The 21,233-nt window shown below is 39.4% G+C and overlaps 1 protein-coding gene across 1 annotated transcript in view; it reads left to right on the top strand.

The window, feature by feature from the left end:
• KIF4A (kinesin family member 4A) overlaps positions 1–21,233 on the top strand; it is a 126,489-nt gene that overhangs the window by 59,238 nt on the left and 46,018 nt on the right. Inside the window, exons 11-15 of the mRNA XM_030850531.2 lie at positions 11,953–12,085; positions 13,790–13,848; positions 13,959–14,064; positions 18,654–18,710; positions 19,889–20,074. Of these exons, the coding sequence (XP_030706391.1) occupies positions 11,953–12,085; positions 13,790–13,848; positions 13,959–14,064; positions 18,654–18,710; positions 19,889–20,074 (541 nt within the window). The remainder of the gene's footprint in view (positions 1–11,952; positions 12,086–13,789; positions 13,849–13,958; positions 14,065–18,653; positions 18,711–19,888; positions 20,075–21,233) is intronic.

Below are 21,233 nucleotides of genomic sequence, written 5' to 3'. Positions count from 1 at the left end.
TTCTAGTATACACGTAAAATAATTTTGGAATTGCTAGCCCATACCCCTGTGAGAAACACTTTTAGGAACTAGATTACAGCATATATGTATAATTCTTTTGTCTTTAGGCTTAGAATATCCAGGCAAGATATTGTTTCCCAGAGTTACTGTTTGTATTCCATTGTGGGTTCCCACTACATCTTGCTTGGTTAGTTTTAATTGTTTGTTTATATTTTGGGTATATGAAGTGTATGTGAAACATTATCGTGGTCTAAGAGTCAGAGTTTTACAAAAAGATATACTCAGAGCAGAGAAATGCAAATCAAAACCAAAATGAGATATCACCATACACCTGTCAGGATGGCTACTATCAAAAACAAAAAATAACAAAAAGTAACAAATGTTGGAAAGGATATGAGGAGGATGTGGAGAAATTAAATTAGAACCTTTGTGCACTGTTGAAAGGATTCTAAAATGGTGTAACTGCTATGGAAAACAGTATGGAGGTTCCTCAGAAAATTAAAAATAGAACTACCATATGATCCAGCAATCACACTTCTGGGTATATATCCGAAAGAATCGAAAACAGGGTCTCAAAGAGATATTTGCATACCCATGTTCATAACAGCACTATTCATAATAGCTAAGAGGGATTTCCCTGGTGGTTCACTGGTTAAGAATCTGCCTTCCAATGCAGGAGACGTGGGTTTGATCACTGGTTGGGGAACTAAGATCCCACATGCTGTGGGGCAACTAAGCCTGCACACTCTGGGGCCTGCGTGCCACAGCTAGAGAGCCCGTGCGCAGCAGCTGCTGAGTCTCCCCGCACTCTGGAGCCCACACGCCTCAACCAGAGACAAGCCCGCACACCACAACAAAGAGCCCACGTGCTGCAACGAAAGATCCCGCATGCCACAACTAAGACCTGATGCAGCCAAATAAGTAAATAAAGATTTTTTTTAAAGTAGCTAACAGCTTCCCTTGTGGCACAGTGGTTAAGAATCCGCCTGCCAATGCAGGGCACATGGGTTCATGCCCTGGTCCAGGAAGATCCCACATGCCGTGGAGCAACTAAGCCCGTGTGCCACAACTACTGTGCCTGTGCTCTAGAGCCTGCGCGCCACAACTACTGAGCCCGCATACCGCAACTACTGAAGCCCGTGCGCCTAGAGCCCATGCTCCACAACAAGAGAAGCCACCACAATGAGAAGGCTGCGCACCGCAATGAAGAGTAGCCCCTGCTTGCTGCAACTAAAGAAAGCCTGCACGCAGCAATGAAGACCCAATGGAGCCAAAAATAAATAAATAAATAATAAATTTATTAAAAAAAAAAAGAATATAGGAAGGGCTTAAACACCTTCCTATATTCTATAAAAACTAACTAAATAAATAAATAAAAAGTAGCTAAGAAGCAGAAGCAATACAGATGTCCATCAGTGTATGAATGGATAAATAAAATGTGGTATATACATACAACAGAATATTATTCAGCCTTAAAAAGGAAGGAAATCCTATCACATGTTACAACATGAATGAAACTTGAGGGCGTTATGTAAGTGAAATAAGCCAGTCACAAAAAGACAAATACTGTATGATTCCACTTATATAAGGAATTTAAAGTACTTGAATTCATAGAAATGGAAACTAGCATGGTGGTTACCAGGGGCTAGGGGAGGGGGAAAAAGGGAGTTGTTATTTAATGGGTATATAATTTGAGTTTTACAAGATGAAAAAGTTCTGGAGATCTATTTCACAGCAATGTAAATATACTTAATGCTACTCAACTGTACACTTAAAAATGGTTAGGACGGTAAGTTTCATGTTATATGTTTTTTACCACAATTTTTTTAATGTAAATTTATTTATTTATTTTTTCCTGCATTGGGTCTTCATGGCTGCATGTGGGCTTTCTCTAGTTGCGGCAAGCGGGGGCTACTCTTCCTTGTGTTGTGTGGGCTTCTCATTGCGGTGGCTTCTCTTGTTGTGGAGCACGGGCTCTAGGTGCGGGGGCTTCAGTAGTTGTGGCATGCGGGCTCAGTAGTTGTGGCTCACGGGCTCTAGAGCACAAGCTCAGGAGTTGTGGCGCACCAGCTTAGTTCCTCCACGGCATGTGGGAATATTCCCAGACCAGGGATCAAACCCATGTCCCTTGCATTGGCCGGCGTATTTTTAACCACTGTGCCAACAGGGAAGTCCCCACAATTTTTAAGAAAAAAAAACCTACAAGAGAACTAGAAGAAAATATAGGCAAAGTTCTGTGTGCACATAGGTGAAGGTAAAGAGCATTAGAAGCAGTGGCACAAAACTAAAATAATAGACTGGGGTGTGTGTGTGGAGAGTTGTTGTATAATGGGTATGGAATTTCAGTTTTACAAGGTGAAAAACTTTTGGAGATCCATTGCACAACAATGTGAACATACTTAACACTGTTGAACTGTACACTTAAAATTTACTGGTTAAGATGGTAAATTTTATGTTATGCTTTTTACCACAATATTTTTAAAATTTTATTGTATTTATTTTTTTAAACAGCAGGTTCTTATTAGTCATCAATTTTATACACATCAGTGTATACATGTCAATCCCAATCACCCAATACAGCACACCACCATCCCCACCCCACCACGGTTTTCCCCCGTTGGTGTCCATACGTCTGTTGTCCACATCTGTGTCTCTATTTCTGCCTTGCAAACGGGTTCATCTGTACCATTTTTCTAGATTGCACGTATATGCGTTAATATACGATATTTGTTTTTCTCTTTCTGACTTACTTCACTCTGTATGACAGTCTCTAGGTCCGTCCACGTCTCTACAAGTTACCCAATGTCATTCCTTTTTATGGCTGAGTAATATTCCATTGTATATATGTGCCACATCTTCTTTATCCATTCATCTGTCGATGGGCATTTAGGTTGCTTCCATGACCTGGCTATTGTAAATAGTACTGCAGTGAACATTGGGGTGCATGTGTCTTTTTGAATTATGGTTTTCTCTGGGTATATGCCCAGTAGTAAGATTGCTGGATCATATGGTAATTCTATTTTTAGTTTTTTAAGGAACCTCCATTACTGTTCTCCATAGTGGCTGTATCAATTTACATCCCCACCAACAGTGCAAGAGGGTTCCCATTTCTCCACCCCCTTTCCAGCATTTGTTGTTTGTAGAGTTCCTGATAATGCCCATTCTAACTGGTGTGAGGTGATACCTCGTTGTAATTTTGATTTGCATTTCTCTGATGATAAGTGATGTTGAGCAGCTTTTCATGTGCCTTTTGGCCATCTGTATGTCTTATTTGGAGAAATGCCTACTTAGGTCTTCTGCCCATGTTTTGATAGGGTTGTTAGTTTTTTTTTAATATTGAGCTACATGAGCTGTTTATATATTTTGGAGATTAATCCTTTGTCCATTGATTCATTCACAAATATTTTCTCCCATTCTGAGGGTTGTCTTTTCCTCTCATTTATAGTTTCCTTTGCTGTGCAAAAGCTTTTAAGTTTCATTAAGCCCTGTTTGTTTGTTTGTTTTTGTTTTTATTTTCATTACTCTAGGAAATGGGTCAAAAAAGATCTTGCTGTGATTTATGTCAAAGAGTGTTCTTCCTGTGTTTTCGTCTAAGAGTTTTATAGTATCAGGTCTTACATTTAGGTCTTTAATCCACTTTGAGTTTATTTTTGTGTATGGTGTTAAGGAGTGTTCTAATTTCATTCTTTTACATATAGCTGTTCGGTTTTCCCAGCACTGCTTATTGAAGAGACTGTCTTTTCTCCATTGTATATCCTTGTCTCCTTTGTCATAGATTAGTTGACCATAGGTGCGTGGGTTTATCACTGGGCTTTCTATCCTGTTCCACTGATCTGTATTTCTGTTTTTGTGCCAGTACCATATTGTCTTGATTACTGTAAATTTGTAGTATAGTCTGAAGTCGGGGGGTCTGATTCCTCCAGCTCCAGTTTTTTTCCCTCAAGACTTCTTTGGCTATTCGGGGTCTTTTGTGTTTCCATATAAATTGTGAAATTTTTTGTTCTAGTTCTGTGAGAAATGCCAGTGGTAGTTTGATAGGGATTGCAATGAATCTGTAGATTGCTTTGAGTAGTATACTTATTTTCACAATATTGATTCTTCCAATCCAAGAACATGGTATATCTCTCCATCTGTTTGTGTTGTCTTTGATTTCTTTCATCAGTCTCTTATAGTTTTCTGAATACAGGTCTTTTACCTCCTTAGGTAGGTTGATTCCTAGGTATTTTATTCTTTTTGTTGCAATGGTTGGTGAATGGGATTGTTTCCTTAATTTCTCTTTCTGATCTTTCGTTGTTAGTGTATAGGAATGCAAGGGATTTCTGTGCATTAATTTTATATCGTGCAACTTTACCAAATTCATTGATTAGCTCTAGTAGTTTTATGGTGGCATCTTTAGGATACTCTATGTATAGTATCTTGTCACCTGCAAACAGTGACAGTTTTACTTCTTCTTTTCCAATTTGTATTCCTTTTTTTTCTTTTTCTTCTCTGATTGCCATGGCTAGGACTTCTGAAACTATGTTGAATAATAGTGGCGAGAGTGGACATCCTTGTCTTTTTCCTGATCTTAGAGGAAATGCTTTCAGTTTTTCAGCATTGAGAATGTTTGCTGTGGGTTTGTCATATATGGCCTTTATTATGTTGAGGTAAGTTCCCTCTAGGCCCACTCTCTGGAGAGTTTTTATGATAAATGGGTGTTGAATTTTGTCAAAGCTTTCTCTGCATCTATTGAGATGATCAAATGGTTTTTATTCTTCAATTTGTTAATATGGTGTATCACATTGATAGATTTGGTATATTGAAGAATCCTTGCATCCTGGGATAAATCCCCCTTGGTCATGGTGTATGATCCTTTTAATTTGTTGTTGGATTCTGTCTGCTAGTATTTTGTTGAGGATTTTTGCATCTATCTTCATCAGTGATATTGGTCTGTAATTGTCTTTCTTTGTGACATCTTTGTCTGGCTTTGGTATCAGGCTGTTGGTGGCCTCATAGAATGAGTTTCAGAGTCTTCCTTCCTCTGCAGTTTTTTCGAAGAGTTCGGGAGGGGTAGGTGTTAGCTCTTCTCTAAATGTTTGATAGAATTCACCTGTGAAGCCATCTGGTCCTAGACTTTTGTTTGTTGGAAGATTTTTAATCACAGTTTCAATTTTATTACTTGTGATTGGTCTGTTCATACTTTCTATTTCTTCCTGGTTCAGTCTCAGAAGGTTATACCTTTCTAAGAATTTGGCCATTTCTTCCAGGTTGTCCATTTTATTGGCATAGAGTTGCTTGTAGTAGTCTCTTATGATGCTTTGTATTTCTGTGGTGTCTGTTGTAACTTCTCCTTTTTCATTTCTAATTTTATTGATTTGAGTCCTCTCCCTCTTTTTCCTGATGAGTCTGGCTAAAGGTTTATCAATTTGTTTATCTTCTCAAAGAATCAGCTTTTAGTTTTATTGATCTTTGCTATTGTTTTCTTTGTTTCTATTTCATTTATTTCTGCTCTAAGCTTTATGATTTCTTTCCTTCTACTAACTTTGGGTTTTGTTTTCTATTTCTCTAGTTCCTTTAGGTGTAACGTTAGATTGATTATTTGACATTTTTCTTGTTTCTTCAGGTAGGATTGTATTGCTATAAACTTCCCTCTTAAAACAGCTTTTGCTGCATCCCATAGGTTTTGGATTGTCGTGTTTTCATTGTCATTTGTCTCTAGGTATTTTTTGATTTCCTCTTTTATTTCTTCAGTGATCTCTTGGTTATGTAGTAATGTATTGTTTAGCCTCCATGTGTTTGTGTTTTTTACCTTTTTTCTCTGTAATTTATTTCTAATATGATTTCAGTTTTCTTAAATTTACCAAGGCTTGATTTGTGACCCAAGATGTGCTTTATCCTGGAAAATGTTCCATGTGCAATTGAGAAGAAAATGTAGTCTGCTGTTTTCGGATGGAATGTCCTGTAAATATCAATTAAATCTATCTGGTTTATTGTGTCATTTAAAGCTTGTGTTTCCTTATTAATTTTCATTTTGGTTGATTTGTCAATTGGTGAAAGTGGGGTGTTAAAGTCCCCTACTATTATTGTGTTACTGTCGATTTCCCCTTTTATGGCTGTTAGCATTTGCCTTATGTATTGAGGTGCTCCTATGTTGCGTGCATAAATATTTACACTTGTTATATCTTCTTGGATTGATCCCTTGAACATTATGTAGCGTCCTTCTTTGTCTCTTGTAATAGTCTTTATTTTAAAGTCTATTTTGTCTGATATGAGAATTGCTACTCCAGCTTTCTTTTGGTTTCCATTTTCATCGAATATCTTTTTCCATCCCCTCACTTTCAGTCTGTATGTGTCCCTAGGTCTGAAGGTGGTCTCTTGGAGACAGCATATATACGGGTCTTCCTTTTGCATCCATTCTGCCAGTCTATGTCTTTTGGTTGGAGCATTTAATCCATTTATATTTAAGGTAATTATTGATATGTATGTTCCTATTACCATCTTCTTAATTGTTTTGTGTCTGTTATTGTAGGTCTTTTCCTTCTCTTGTGGTTCGTGCCTAGAGATGTTCCTTTAGGATTTGCTGTAAAGCTGGTTTGGTGATGCTGAATTCTCTTAGCTTTTGCTTGTCTGTAAAGGTTTTAATTTCTCTGTCGAATCTGAATGAAATCCTTGCTGGGTAGAGTAATCTTGGTTGTAGTTTTTTCCCTTTCATCACTTTAAATATGTCCTGCCACTCCCTTCTGGCTTGCAGAGTTTCTGCTGAAGGATCAGCTGGTAACCTTATGGGGATTCCCTTGTATGTTATTTGTTTCTTTTCCCTTGCTGCTTTTAATGTTTTTTCTTTTTATTTAATATTTGATAGTTTGATTAATATGTGCCTTGGCATGTTTCTCATTGGATTTTTCCTCTGTGGGACTCTCAACGCTTCCTGGACTTGATTGACTATTTCCTTTCCCATATTAGGGAAGTTTTCAACTATAATCTCTTCAAATATTTTCTCAATCCCTTTCTTTTTCTCTTCTTCTTCTGGGACCCCTATAATTTGAATGTTGGTACGTTTAATGTTGTCCCAGCGGTCTCTAAGACTGTCCTCAATTCTTTTCATTCTTTTTTCTTTATTCTGCTCTGTGGTAGTTATTTCCACTATTTTATCTTCCAGGTCACTTATCTGTTCTTCTACCTCAGTTATTCTGCTATTGATTCCTTCTAGAAATTTTTTTAAAATATAAATTTATTTATTTTTGGCTGCCCTGAGTCTTCGTTGCTGCACACGGGCTTTCTGTAGTTGTGGCGAGCAGGGGTTACTCTTTGTTGCGGTGCGCAGGCTTCTCATTGCAGTGTCTTCTCTTGTTGCGGAACACAGGCCCTAGGTGCACGGGCTTCAGTAGTTGTGGTGCACAGGCTCAGTAGTTGTGGCTCATGGGCTCTAGAGCTCATGCTCAGCAGTTGTGGCGCACGGGTTTAATTGCTCCGCAGCATGTGGGATCTTCCCAGACCAGGGCTCGAACCTGTGTCCCCTGCCTTGGCAGGCGGATTCTTAACCACTGCACCATCAGGGAAGCCCCTAGAGAATTTTTAATTTCATTTTTTGTGTTGTTCGTCATCGTTTGTTTGCTCTTTAGTTCTTCTACGTCCTCGTTAAACGTTTCTTGTATTTTCTCCATTCTGTTTCCATGATTTTGGATCATCTTTACTATCCTTACTCTGAATTCTTTTTCAGGTAGACTGTCTTTTTCCTCTTCATTTGTTTGGTCTGGTGGGTTTTTACCTTGCTCCTTCATCTGCTGCTTGTTTATCTGTCTTCTCATTTTGCTTAACTTACTGTGTTTGGGGTTTTTTTGCAGGCTGCCGGTTTGTAGTTCCCGTTGTTTTTGGTGTCTGCCCCCAGTGGTTAAGGTTTGTTCAGTGGGTTGTGTAGGTTTCCTGGTGGAAGGAACTGGTGCCTGTGTTCTGGTGGATGAGGTTGGATCTTGTCTTTCTGATGGGCAGGACTGCATCTTGTGGTGTGTTTTGGAGTGTCTGTGAACTTAGTATGATTTTAGGCAACCTCTCTGCTAATGGGTGGGGTTGTGTTCCTGTCTTGCTAGTTGTTTGGCATGTGGTATCCAGCACTGGAGCTTGCTGGTTGTTGAGTGGAGCTGGGTCTTAGCATTGAGACAGAGATCTCTTGGAGAGCTCGTGCCAATTGATATTACGAGGTCTCTGGTGGTCCAGTGTCCTGAACTCAGCTCTCCCACCTCAGAGGCTCAGGCCTGACACCCAGCCGGAGCACCCAGACCCTGTCAGCCACACGGCTGGAGTGCCTTTAGAATTGGGGAAGCTGGCCTGCAGTGGCTCTCCTTCTGCACTGCACATTAGAATCAGCTGCTCCTTCCTTGTTTTGCCCCTAAGGCAGTGTTCCACAGGGAAAAACACTGGCCTTGAAAATAGTCACAGCTCTGAGATGACCTTTTTTTTCCCCTTTGTGCTTAGTTGGGATTCACTTGCTCACAGGGGCCATGTGCAGAGGCCTCTCACCTGGCTCTTCTGACTGGAGTTCCTAGTGCAGAATGGCTGCCACCAACACCTCAGCTCAGGCAGGCCAAAAAATTACTCTTTATATAGTAAAAAGTTTATCCATCATTTTTTTATTGCCTCCAGATTTTTTAGCCTCTAGATTTATTGAGATATAATTTACATACCATTAAATTAACTAATTTTAAGTGTACAATTCAATGGTTTTTAGTAAACTTACAGAGTTGTACAACTATCACCACAATCCAATTTTGGAACATTTCCGTCACCCCAGAAAGATCCCTTGTGCCCATTTGCACTCACTCCTGTTCCCACTCCCAGCCCCAGGCAATCACTAATCTGCTGTCTTTTTCTACACAATTTGCCTATTGTGGACATTTCATGTATGTGGAATCTTACAGTATGTGGACTTTTTGTCTGGCTTCTTTCATCTATAATGTTTCTGAGATTATCAGTACTTCATTCCTTTTCATTGCTAAATAGTATTCCGTTGTCTGGATATACCACATTTTGTCTATCCATTTACCAGTTCATGGACTTTTGGGTTGTTTCAACTTTGTGAATATTATGAATTATGCTTCCATGAATATTCACTTGCAAGTTTTTGTATGGACATATGTTTTTTATTGGGTAGATACCTAGAAGTGGAATTTCTGGGTCATATGTTTAACTTTTAAAGAAACTGCCAAACTTTTCCAAAGTCGCTACACTGTTTACATTCTCCTCATGTTTCTGGATTTTGCTTCATAGTTAAGAAGCTTTCTCTATGCCAAGATTAAAGAGGAAATCACCCATGTTTTCTTCTAGTACTTGTGTTGGTTTTATTTTTTACATTTCATTTTTCCATTTGGAGTTTATACTTGTGTTTGGTGTGGACCTATTTTCTTTTAATATCCTTATTTTCAATAACTCAATCATTTTTTCTGATTATAAAAGTGATACCTTGCTTCTTATAGAACATTTAGAAAAGTATAAAGAATAAATCTTAAAATTTGTCATAGTTTTATCTCCCAGAAATGACTGCCCTTCTCTTTGTAACTCTCCCTCTTTGGGTCATTTAATCTTGGTTTCCTGATAATATTTTTTAAATGTTGGATAAAGGAACTGAGGAAAGCTTGGATCTCTTAAAGGGTCTCCTAAAGACCTGTTCTAGTATAGCCAGTTTAGAAGCAATTGACCCATCTTTTCTTTCAATTTAGCCAGACCTGTTTCATGTAAGACAAGACTAATGAAAACCATTCCAGACTTCCAACTACCTAGAATATCCTATAGGATATAGTTTTAACTACAAAAGTAACAGATTCTAAGAAACAGTTGATGAATGAAACAATGTAACTCAATTGTTCAATGTTTTACAGAGAAATAAAGATGCTACTTTTCTCAAAAATGTATATTTATATCTTTAGAGACATTTCTTAAGGCTTTTTACAAAATGTACAGTTTATATACATGATTTTTTTTTGCTTTTTTCCTTAGGTTATATTCTTTTCTTTGTGAATGTGTGTCATTGAAGCTTTTGTATCGATTTTCTGCACGTGTTTGTCAATTTTCACATGCTCAACTGAGGAATCCTACTAGCATTGGCAATTAAATAGCATCTGAAAGAGGAAACATTGGTTTACATTGTATTTTCCCCGGTTTAGAGAAACCTTGGAAATTTTTAGAGGAAAAAAACTATTGAGTTAAAAGTATCATTACTTTGGAGCTTGTCAACTTGCATGAACGATGCATGGAAGTTTTCAGTTTAATAACAATAAAGAAATCAGAGCAATCTAAACTAACACTAAATTTACTCATAGTTTATTTTTATAATCCACAATTGAACATTCCTTCATAAGAGTTCTAGTAAATTCTCAAGAGTGTAATGAAACCCTATGGTGTGGCCTTGCTCTTAACTTTTGATAAAGAACATGCTAAGATCTTCTATAAGACTTCATGGAAATCTTAAACTGGGTGAGAGGGCATCTATTCCTGAAATCCTTTTCTGTCCTTTCTTGAGATTGAGAACAGCTGTTCCCTGTCCTTTTTTTCTCTTTATTATATCCTTGACAACTATTCATTTTCCCCTTCCGTTTCCTTCAGATCAAATCTTCATGTTTCTTCTGATCTTTTTTTGCCAGTCCTATTTTCTAGTCTTTTGAGCAATTAATCCCAGTGGATTACAAAAAAAGCAAATCAAAACTGCTTCTTATTGATCTGTTTCAGTAGTCTGGAACTGATAGGAAGTAATCTGCATAAATGCCAAACGTTCTTTGAAGCTATTTCTGTCCCTTCCACTCCTATTTGAAATGAATACTATTGTTGCCACCACCCACTCTAAGCCATTAAAAATTGATAGACAAATGAACAGGAGGCTGTGGGTCATCAGTTTGAAGGGAGGCAAGCATTTAGAAGGGAGCACTTGTTTATGGAGAGTTGTGAAATGTGTTCTTAGTGGCCACAGGTCATCATTTCAACTTTTTCACTCCTTAAATGCTATTTCCCTAACTTTACAGCAAATAGGTAATTGACTTATGTTGATTAGCTTAAATTTTGACCCTTAGCAGTGTCACTTCTACCTCCCCCATACCTCTTCCTTCTCTAGTTCCCTAATCTTTAATGAGGGATTGAGAATGAGAAGCGGGAGAGAACATGTATCTTAGCTATTAGTTAGCCTTTACTTCTTACCTACATAGCATAAATAGAAAGATCTTAAACCAAGATCCTAAACCTAGAGGTTAGTCATTCTTGTTGCAACCATTTCTTGCTCTGAATTATTACCTTCCTCCAAACCATTAATTTAAAGTAGTTCAGGCATACATTTTTATTTATCCAATATAGTACCTGGCTGGAAGTATACATTGGAATGAACGCTTTTTCTAGACTTCTGGGGGGTAATTTTAAACCAATCCCACCCTAAGGCCTATGGGATATATATTTTTATCCACCTTTGATATAACTGTTATCAATCGGGAACTTTTCTTTTCTTTTTTTTTTTGGCTGCATTGGGTCTTCACTGCTGTGCATGGGCTTTTCTCTAGTTGTGGCAAGCGAGGGCTACTGTTCATTGCAGTGCATGGGCCTCTCATTGCGGTGGCTTCTCTTGTTGCGGAGCACGGGCTCTAGGCATGCAGGCTTCAGTAGTTGCAGCACACAGCCTCAGTAGTTGCGTCACACAGACCCTAAAGTACGCGAGCTTCAGTAGTTGCAGTGCGTGGGCTCAGTAGTTGTGGCACGTGGGCTCTAGGACATGCAGGCTTCAGTAGTTGTGGCACGTGGGCTCAGCAGTTGTGGCTCGCAGGCTCTAGAGTGCAGACTCAGTAGTTGTGGCACATTGGCTTAGTTGCTCCGCGGCATGTGGGATCTTCCCGGACCAGGGATCGAACCCGCGTCCCCTGCATTGGCAGGCATATTCTTAACCACTGTGCTACCAGGGAAGTCCACAAGTACTTTTCTAATATGTTACTTTCTTTGTCTTAGTGTGGAACCATCAGAGAATCTACAATCCCTAATGGAGAAGAATCAGTCACTGGTAGAGGAGAATGAAAAATTAAGTCGTGGTCTAAGTGAGGCTGCTGGTCAGACAGCCCAGATGTTGGAGAGGATCATTTTGGTGAGGCTTCAAGACTAAACTACTACCAGTCTGGACATTTACTAACTTTAGTTTCTGAAATACTTAACATGCTTCTCATTATGAGAGACAAGTTACATGGAAAGAAATGAATTAATATTACCATATCCTCCCTGAAGCCCCCTCCAGGGAAAATCCAAGAACGTTTAATCAAACATACAGAAAAATTGAAAGACTTATACCGTGAACACATATATATCTACCACAAAGAATCTACATGAAGCCCATTTTAAAATGGATTTGTTCTAAAATATCAGAGAGGAAAGAACCAGGTCCTTCTGTCACCTTAAGTTCTGCCTAATCATCCATAATACCAAGTAATTCTCCTCACTAAGATTTTAGTTCCTTTCTATCTCCCTTCCCGTAATGTCACATTTCATATCCCATCCTAACAGCTGCCATGGAGAGAGAAAACATCTGGAAAATTAATTTTAACTCCTTTTACATATGGTTAATTTTCAAATAGTGGATCACTATGTAACTGACTACACCAGTTCTGTGTCCTACTACATGTGTGATAGTACCCTCCTGGATCAGTGTGTGCGGGCTCTGTCACTAACATTGTTCTACTAGTCTAAATACAACTCAATATTTGATAGCACAGCGATTGCCAGAAGTAAAAATGAGTTTCCACCAAAATGTAATTGACCATCTGTAATTTATACACCTTCACGAATCAGTGTACTCCAGTCAAGGAAGAGTAACCTGCTTAAAGATTTCTTTAAAGGGGGCCAAATCCTAGGTCCATTGTAATGTCCATTACTAGCAGAAGGGTGAAAATGGGATCTAGGGGATTTTTTTATATACAGGTTTCTATCTCCAGTGCTACATTTTATGTCTTTGAAGTAACTCTAGAAGCTGTGCTTCACATGTGAGTGTGGCTCACATAACAGACAGTACTTGTTATTCTAGCCGTGTACCCATCTGACCTTTATAAGGTTGTTACAATGGCTGCCCAATAGGTTTATTGTTTGATGTCTTGTCAGAACTTCATAACGAGCACAACAGTTTTGTCCTATATAAACTGTCCTTCCCAAATCTGTTGCAGCATCTAGCATGTTACAGATACTGTGACTGAAATAAAATGGAAAATATCAGTAACCCTTCCCAAAATGTAGCTGCCTCTCTGCCATTTCTTCTTCTCTGCCATCAGTCTTATGCCTCATCTTTTTCTTGCTTTCTTTTGCTAAAACTAGTCTACCATATAACATAGTGTAACTTGAAAAAACCCTCAGCTCATATTCAATGTGAGGCCCTTTTATGTTTTAAATGTCCTTATGGTGGGGCTAGGGAACAGTGTAGTGTAGGAGGCAGTTTTAAAGCAAGTGGGTTTTTTGCAAACAGCAGGGCGTAGCATGCCAGGAAGTATTGCTTTTTCCCCCAGTTGCAAAGTTCTCTATGGAATTAAGGCTTCACGCTCCACCCTATAGTCTGAGCTTCATGGCAAGCATAAGACCCAGCTGCTTGGATGCTATTTTTAGTAGCTCATGTTGACTGAAGGGCTAATTTCCATGACTGTTAAAAAACACATTTCTTGCTAAATAACCAAAGTCCACTAAATCCTCTATTACAGCAAAGGAGTTAGCCTCTCTACCTAGGTTTTAATCCATAGGAGCAGAAGAGAGGGCCTAATTAGGTGAGGCTGTCAGGCAGTGCCACTGATGATCTCCTGGGTCTTTGTTGCAGACAGAACAAGCGAATGAAAAAATGAACGCCAAGCTAGAAGAGCTCAGGAAGCATGCAGCGTAAGTTTCCTACCAGATGTTTGTGACCTATACCACCTTAGTACATAATCACGGACCCACTGGCCTTTGCAGTATGATTAACCCTTGGGTTCCTTTGCTTGAATTTTCAGCTGCAAAGTGGATCTTCAAAAGCTAGTGGAGACTTTGGAAGACCAAGAATTAAAAGAAAATGTAGAGATGATTCGTAACCTGCAGCAAGTGATTACCCAGCTATCGGTAAGCCAAGTAGGGACAGTGTAAACAGGCATATTGCTTTCGTTTGTTTCTCTTGATGCATATAAACATGTCTAACTCTGCACCTTTTGCTGAAACAACTAGATTGTGAGCTGTTTGAGGACAAAGATCATGGATCATTGGATATGACCTGAATATTGAATTAGTTAAATCAAAACCACTCATAGATTACACGTGCAGTGGCACATTAATATTTCAGTATTCTAATCAAACACTGGAAGCAGCAACACTGGTGCAAAATTGCCTGGGTAGCATGAGCAGCAGTCATTGATTTGCTGTCTTTTCGGTGTAGGCTAACTTAGTAAGAGGCCTTATACCATACCCCAATTTTAAATAAGCTGGGTTCTGACAGATAGCATAGAGCCTCCAGGGAATACCGTAGCTCTCTTTTATAACCAGTAATAAATTAGTTTGAATGATCATTCCACTATAAGTTCACATTTTTATTTATAGAACTAGTATAGTAGTTGTGGGTGGGTTTTGTTGGGAGGGTGGTTGTTTGTTGTTTTTCCCAGAAGAAACATTCTTACAGTCCTACCATCCTAAAAGCCTCTTTTTATTTTTGGTGTTCCTTCTCTATCCTAGTACTTAAGCATAGATATTTTTTTGAAAAATTGAAATCATATTATGTTATGGGGTCATGGTTGGTAAAGGGGTTATGGTTTGTTTTGTTCCATCTATACCCTCTTGTTTATTATTCTGAAGCAGTAATGTGTATGTAAGTGCCTGGTAGTAATTCCTAGGTCTGAAACAGAGGTTTTAATTTTACCAGAACAGTGATTGATTCTCTACCCCGGGTCTTGCCCAGTGTTTTCTAGAGTTGTCAAAAGGTTATCACAAAATCATCCGCATCTCTATTTTACTCTTAAAGAGTCAGTGAAAAAAATACCATACAATATTGTAAGGGAAATGGTTAGGATGGCCAGTTCAAGAAATTAAATGAGTAAACTTCCAAAAGACTAGAAAGCAGTGTTTTAGAATAAGTAGTACTGTACAAAATTATTACAGGTAGTCCAAGATGACAGTTCATTTTCCTAACAAACAGGCCATAGTAATTGAGAATCTGAGCTCCAAAGCCAGACAAACCCTGGTTTGAATCCCATTCTGCTACTCACTAGCTGTGTAACCTTGCTAAGTACTATATTGATATTGAAAGAAAATAATCCAAGTGACTCAAATCGAGGTTAAAGGCATTATTCAGCTGATGTACTCAGGGATCACCTGAACTCCAAATAACTCCCCGCGTTGAAATAGGATTGGAGTTTCATACAGTGAGAAGGGAGGGGTGTGATTCCTTGTGGTTTGTCTCAGTTGGCAGTTTTTGTTGTTAATTGCTGTGAATCTTTTGGTTGGAGGATGCTCCAGTTTTCATGCTTCTTGCTCAAGAACACTGGTGCAATCCCATCCTGATAAATGTCCAATTATTTTCAAGAGTTGTTCTTGCAAGCCTTGTTGTTTGTCAGTTTGCCAAGGTTCACAGGTGGGAGAGGTGACAAAAAACCCTCTCTCATGTCTGTTTTAATCCGCTTACATTAGCAATATGAGCAAAGTGTGGTGGGAGCCCAAAGGAAGGGGTGATTAACTGCCTAGAAAATTCAGGAAGAAAACACTGGGTCCTAAAAAATGAATAGGACTTTGCCACACAGACAGAGGGGAAAGGACGATCTATATAGAGGAAAAGGTATATGCAAAAGCAAAGAGGTATGAATGTTTAGAACATGGTAAGAACTTCATTGTGGCTGAAGTATAGAATGTGTGCTAGAGAATGGCTATCCACAAGGTTAAATTTCACCATCTGTAATCGAGGTGAAGCATCTTATATATGAAAACTTTGTGTGAACTGCCTCAGAATTGAGATAATCTAGACTGCAGAACCCTACTGGAGCCAAATCTTATAAGATCAGAAAAGAGTAATCCAAGGCACCATTGTTCGTGGCCACCACACTGATCTTAAAGGATTCCACACCACCTCTTTGAGTCACATGGGAAAGATGAAGAAGGAAACTAATGGAACCAAGTTAACAATATAAGAGAAGGCATATCTTCAGTGAGGATCTGGCAGTATGACTGGTGCCTGGCATGACTGTGGAGGAAGTTGCTAGTGGTGGCTGGCTCAGAGGAACTCTAGAGAATTGCTGTGTCTGTCACTAAAATTCACTTGGCATGCGTAGCAGGAGGGTGCTAAAGATTGCCACAAGCTGATAAAGTCCCTGGCTTCCATCCACCATCATGGTCAGGTAGAGTAAACCCTTTTACCCTGGGCTCCTGCTGGACTCTTGAATCAGAGTTCTCTGTGTCTATTGTTTGGAGACCCTCCCAGCTACATATTTTTTTGGAAATACACAACAATGTATCCTGTGGCTTTTACTGAGACTCACTACAGTGAAAGCAGAATGTTTTAAATGTAAGTGCTTGTGCCCTTCATTCTGGATTAAAACTATTTTTATTACAAGTGATGGTTGAACACCCTCTTTTCAGTTATGAAGGCAACCATTTTTCCTGGACCTTTCTCCTAGGGCTTTAAGTGCTAAACTGTACTATTTCTTCCTTTAAAATATAATTCAGGCAAACCTTGTTGCAGTTACCTGTGAGGAAATTCATGCAGTCCTTTCAGTTCCCACAAAATCAAATTTTTTTTGTTTTTACCCCTTTCTCCAAGACCAGTTCCATAAAAAGCTTTTTGCATGCCCAGTAATGCTATTGCCTACAGCCCACAAGCACAAACTTCATTTTGGAGGGTATTACTGGTTAATGTAGCTCAACGTACCTGTTCCCGTAGTAGTCCTGTTCCCCTGACCATCACCTTCAGCAAATCATGTCTTTTTATTACAAGAGGTTCTCAGTAGCCTTAGAATGAGGGAGAAAGGCTGTTAGATTGAAATAAATCCTATTGTTATATATTTACATTTAGGATTATAAAGGCATAAACCTGCCATGTTCATGTAGAACGTGTCACCAAAGCTTAAACCTTAGCATTGTGAAATTTCACTGGGCCAAAAGGTAAACCCACAGTAACAACATGTCTTCTTCAGGGCATGTTGAATCGGATCTACCTGGATCCTGACCCTCTGGAAGGTCCTAGAAAAAGTCTCCAAAAGCCAGTGTCATAGGCCCTACTAGTCTAGGATAGGTCTATAGTCCTTTTACTGAGACTTACTGGGAGGGAGAAAAGGGTAACCATTAACCTATAATACATTGAAGTGCTCTGTTTTTTAAGAAGGATTTAGTATGTCCTGCCCTTGGAGAATCACCAGTAGTGTAAATCATGATGAGAAAGGATGTAGGAATACTGGGGCTTCCTTTGAATTCTCTTTGAGTCTCACTGGTTAGGAATTTCTGGGCAGAATAAGGGAAATGCTTTACAAACAGCATTTACTAAGGGCCTTTTTTTTTTTTTTTTTTTTTTTTTGCCACACTGTGTGGCATGTGGGATCTTAGTTCCCCGACCAGAGATCGAACCCGTGCCCCCTGCACTGGGAGTATGGAGTCTTAACCACTGGACCACCAGGGAAGTTCCATTAAGGGCCTCTTTCACTTCTTGCCTTAAAGGTACTAAGATTCAAGTTTCAACAACTATGTAATGTTTCACTGGGCTGGTGCCGGGACTCCCTGTGCTAACCCTAAATTCTTTCCTTGCTATTGAGCCAATAGCTCTTTCATCTATGACCTTAATCATGTGACATCCTGGAAATAATCCTTTCTTCCCAGGGCTTTTCAGAATCACTTAAACAGAAGTGGTAATCTTTATGTTGCAATGCCAAATAAAACCTAAATTCCAGTGGGGAGAACAGAGCTTGCTCATATGAGAGCCTATAAATAAATTAGTCCTAATAAGTGGTTTTAGGTTTCCCTTTTAGGTGGTTGTTGTTCTAATGCTCAAGAAAGGAATGTACCCTTCCCTGGGAGGGAATCAGTGCTTACGCTTTCCCTTCAACTAACCACTACCTCGAGTAGCTGCATATGATTGGTTCCTATGTATATGAGGGACAGAGTCTGAAGTGTGTCTGACTTAATGAGCACATTTTTCTGGGGCATTCACCTGTGGCGTTTATTTCCTTGTAGAGTGGGCTCTTGCTACCTTGACTGGATATAAGATAAAAATCAAAAATAATCCTTTATCCTATTCACTTTTCTGCTGCATTGCCTTTATTTGCTATGTCTGGTCTTAGGATGGTATGTCCATGAGAACTGGCTAGACCTGTACATTATAGAGGTAGACTTAGTGGTAAAAAACAGAAAAAGAAAGGGTAGAGTCTATAAAGTGGATTGAACTTTGGCCTGCTGGAATGGCTGTTTCACTCTAGCCCAGTGAACTCTGGCAGAGCAGGAGAGGTGCAATAAATATGTCAGTGGCCACATGACCCTATTTTTACGAAGACTGCACAATCAACCTTTATACAAAAGACAGACCCTTGAGAAATAGGAAGTGGAAACATGGTTGTTGGGGTATATGTGACTACAGAATTGGTCCAACACCTTAAATGGTCTCTATATACACTTGAAAACAACTAAATAACCCACATAAAACCCACTAGTAAGCTCCTAAACTGAGATATCATTTCTCATTGCAGGATGAAACTGTTGCTTGTATGGCTGCAGCTATTGATACTGCAGTGGAACCAGAAGCGGTAAGTAATTGGCCCCTTTGTGTAGAACCAGGAGCTTTAACTGTGCCATTTCTTATGATTTATCACTCACCTGAGGAAGAGACTCCCTGATTGCTACCATCCTCCATAGAATGCCTTGGAAATCCAGAAATCTTGAGTGTAAAACTCAGTTAACTATAAAATCCCTAACTTGGATAGTATCTCTAATAGTATAACTGCTAAGCAAAGCTTCTCAGGGTTGCCACTTTCCATATTTGCAGTCTGGTTTACTGATTTCTTATTAGATGCTAGTATTCTGCATCAACTGTCTAGCACATTAAGACAAAGAAGGAAACAAATTAGGAAATTATGGCAAAGTCAAAAAAGCATTAGAGAAGAAATGGAAGAAAATTTTTTCTCAACATACGTTTCTGTGGATGCAGTGGTTAAGGGCTAAAAGAACCAAGGAAAATATTTTGAGCATTCAAGTTGCAAGAATAGATAAAATGTGTTAGATATTGGCTGATGGCTATAGAGCAGAGTCAGAATGAAAGGATGGACAGTGGTTTGCTTGAGACAGCTTTTTCTCCCTAAAACAAATATATGTTGGTATTTTTTATATTCTGAAAGAAGAAAGATAGGAGGTAAATCAGGTGCCAGAGGTCAGCTCTGTGAGAATAAATGAAGCCTCTTCTCCATTTCCACCATTACCAAAGTGCCATTTCCAGAGCCCTCTCTCCTCTAATAAGGTGAAAGTAAGAAGTGTTGGCCAGGGCTTCCCTGGTGGCGCAGTGGTTGAGAGTCCGCCTACCGATGCAGGGGACACAGGTTTGTGCCCCAGTCTGGGAAGATCCCACATGCCGTGGAGCGGCTAGGCCCATGAGCCACGGCCGCTAAGCCTGCACGTCCGGAGCCAGTGCTCCGCAACGGGAGAGGCCACAACAGTGAGAGGCCCGAAACTTGGTTCACTCTAAAAGAATCAGTTAAAGGATATAAGAAATAAGGTTCTTGTGAGAGCAGAGAAATAGGTTAGCTCAATTTACTTCTGATGTTTAAAGCAAATGTTTGAGAAGCTACAGTTTTAAAAGAACAGAGGTACTTAAAAAAAAAAGAACAGAGGTACTGATAATGGAGAAGTGGCTGTGAGACTTGATGAAACAGTGCCTAAGGAACTCCAATTGCTTTTTCCTCTCACAAATCATTATACTGATCTTTTCCAGCAAGTGGAAATCAGTCCAGGGAGCAGCAGGTCTTCTGATGGTTTCACCACTCAGCATGCTCTACGTCAAGCTCAGATGTCTAAGGAGCTGGTTGAGTTGAATAAAGCCCTTGCACTGAAAGAGGCCCTAGCCAAGAAAATGACTCAGAATGACAGCCAACTACAGCCTATCGAGTTCCAGTACCAGGTACAATATTTACTAGGGCACGTAATGTTCATGTCTACCATCTCTCTTTAGTAGTATGGGAAGAAAGCAGGCACACCGTTTTTGATGATGACAAGGCAACATAATGTGCATAGTACAACTGGAGTTGTACTGCTGGTTAAAAAAAGGATACATTCGGGCTTCCCTGGTGGCGCAGTGGTTGGGAGTCTGCCTGCCGATGTGGGGGACACGGGTTCGTGCCCCGGTCTGGGAGGATCACACATGCCGCGGAGCGGCTGGGCCCGTGAGCCATGGCCACTGAGCCAGCGCGTCCGGAGCCTGTGCTCCGCAGCGGGAGAGGCCACAACTGTGAGAGGTGTGCATACCGCAAAAAAAAAAAAAAAAAAAGGATACATTCAGTATAAAGAAACTGTAATTTTCTTTCATTTAATCTAATGCCTTACTTATGCAACAGGTATTTAATAAATAGTTAGATAATGTTATAATAAATGTGGTCCCTACTTGTAGAGAAATTTTGTTCTAATAACTATGCTGGGATTCTAAGAAAGGTACATCTCTTAGTAGACAGTCTGGGTTATAGTGAGAATTATGAAGACACTTGTAGTGGATGTCACATGACTTGGCAAATGGCTAAACTGCTTTTCCTAGTGGTAGTCCTAAGTGGCCCTTGCTAATTAATAATCAGGTCTTTACTTAAAGACAAGTCTTGGGCTTTTAGGTTGTCCACAAGGTTACCCTTGCTCCAGACCTTATTTTCCCCTGTAGCCCGGTATTTCCCATCCACAAAGGGATGTTAGCAGAACTGGTAGGGGGAAGGGTGGATTGCTTTCCCATTCAGCTATATCCTATCATCCCCAAAGTCCTATATGCTGTTCTCGACAAATCCCTGTATTAGTCATACATTTCTACCACCAGTTCCCCTAAGTTTTCAGAGTAAAAACAAGAAAAGTGTTTCTCCTAAATAATTTTCACTTTTTTTTCCATAGGGCAGAAGTTGCTTCCAAAATAATAACTGAGTTGCCAGTAGAGGTGTTATTTCCTTTTTGTTATCACAGTCTTAACTTTTTTTTTCAGTCTTAACTTTTTTGAAACTTATTTTTTATTTATGTCACACAAATGCATGTATATCGTTTTTACAGGTCAAATAGTACAATGCTCAGAAAAATAAAAGCAATCTCCT

Source organism: Globicephala melas, chromosome X (assembly GCF_963455315.2).
Source record: "Globicephala melas chromosome X, mGloMel1.2, whole genome shotgun sequence".
Classification (NCBI taxonomy): domain Eukaryota; kingdom Metazoa; phylum Chordata; class Mammalia; order Artiodactyla; family Delphinidae; genus Globicephala; species Globicephala melas.
The sequence above is the reverse complement of the archived record's forward strand: the minus strand, read 5'-3'. Positions and strand labels throughout refer to the sequence as shown.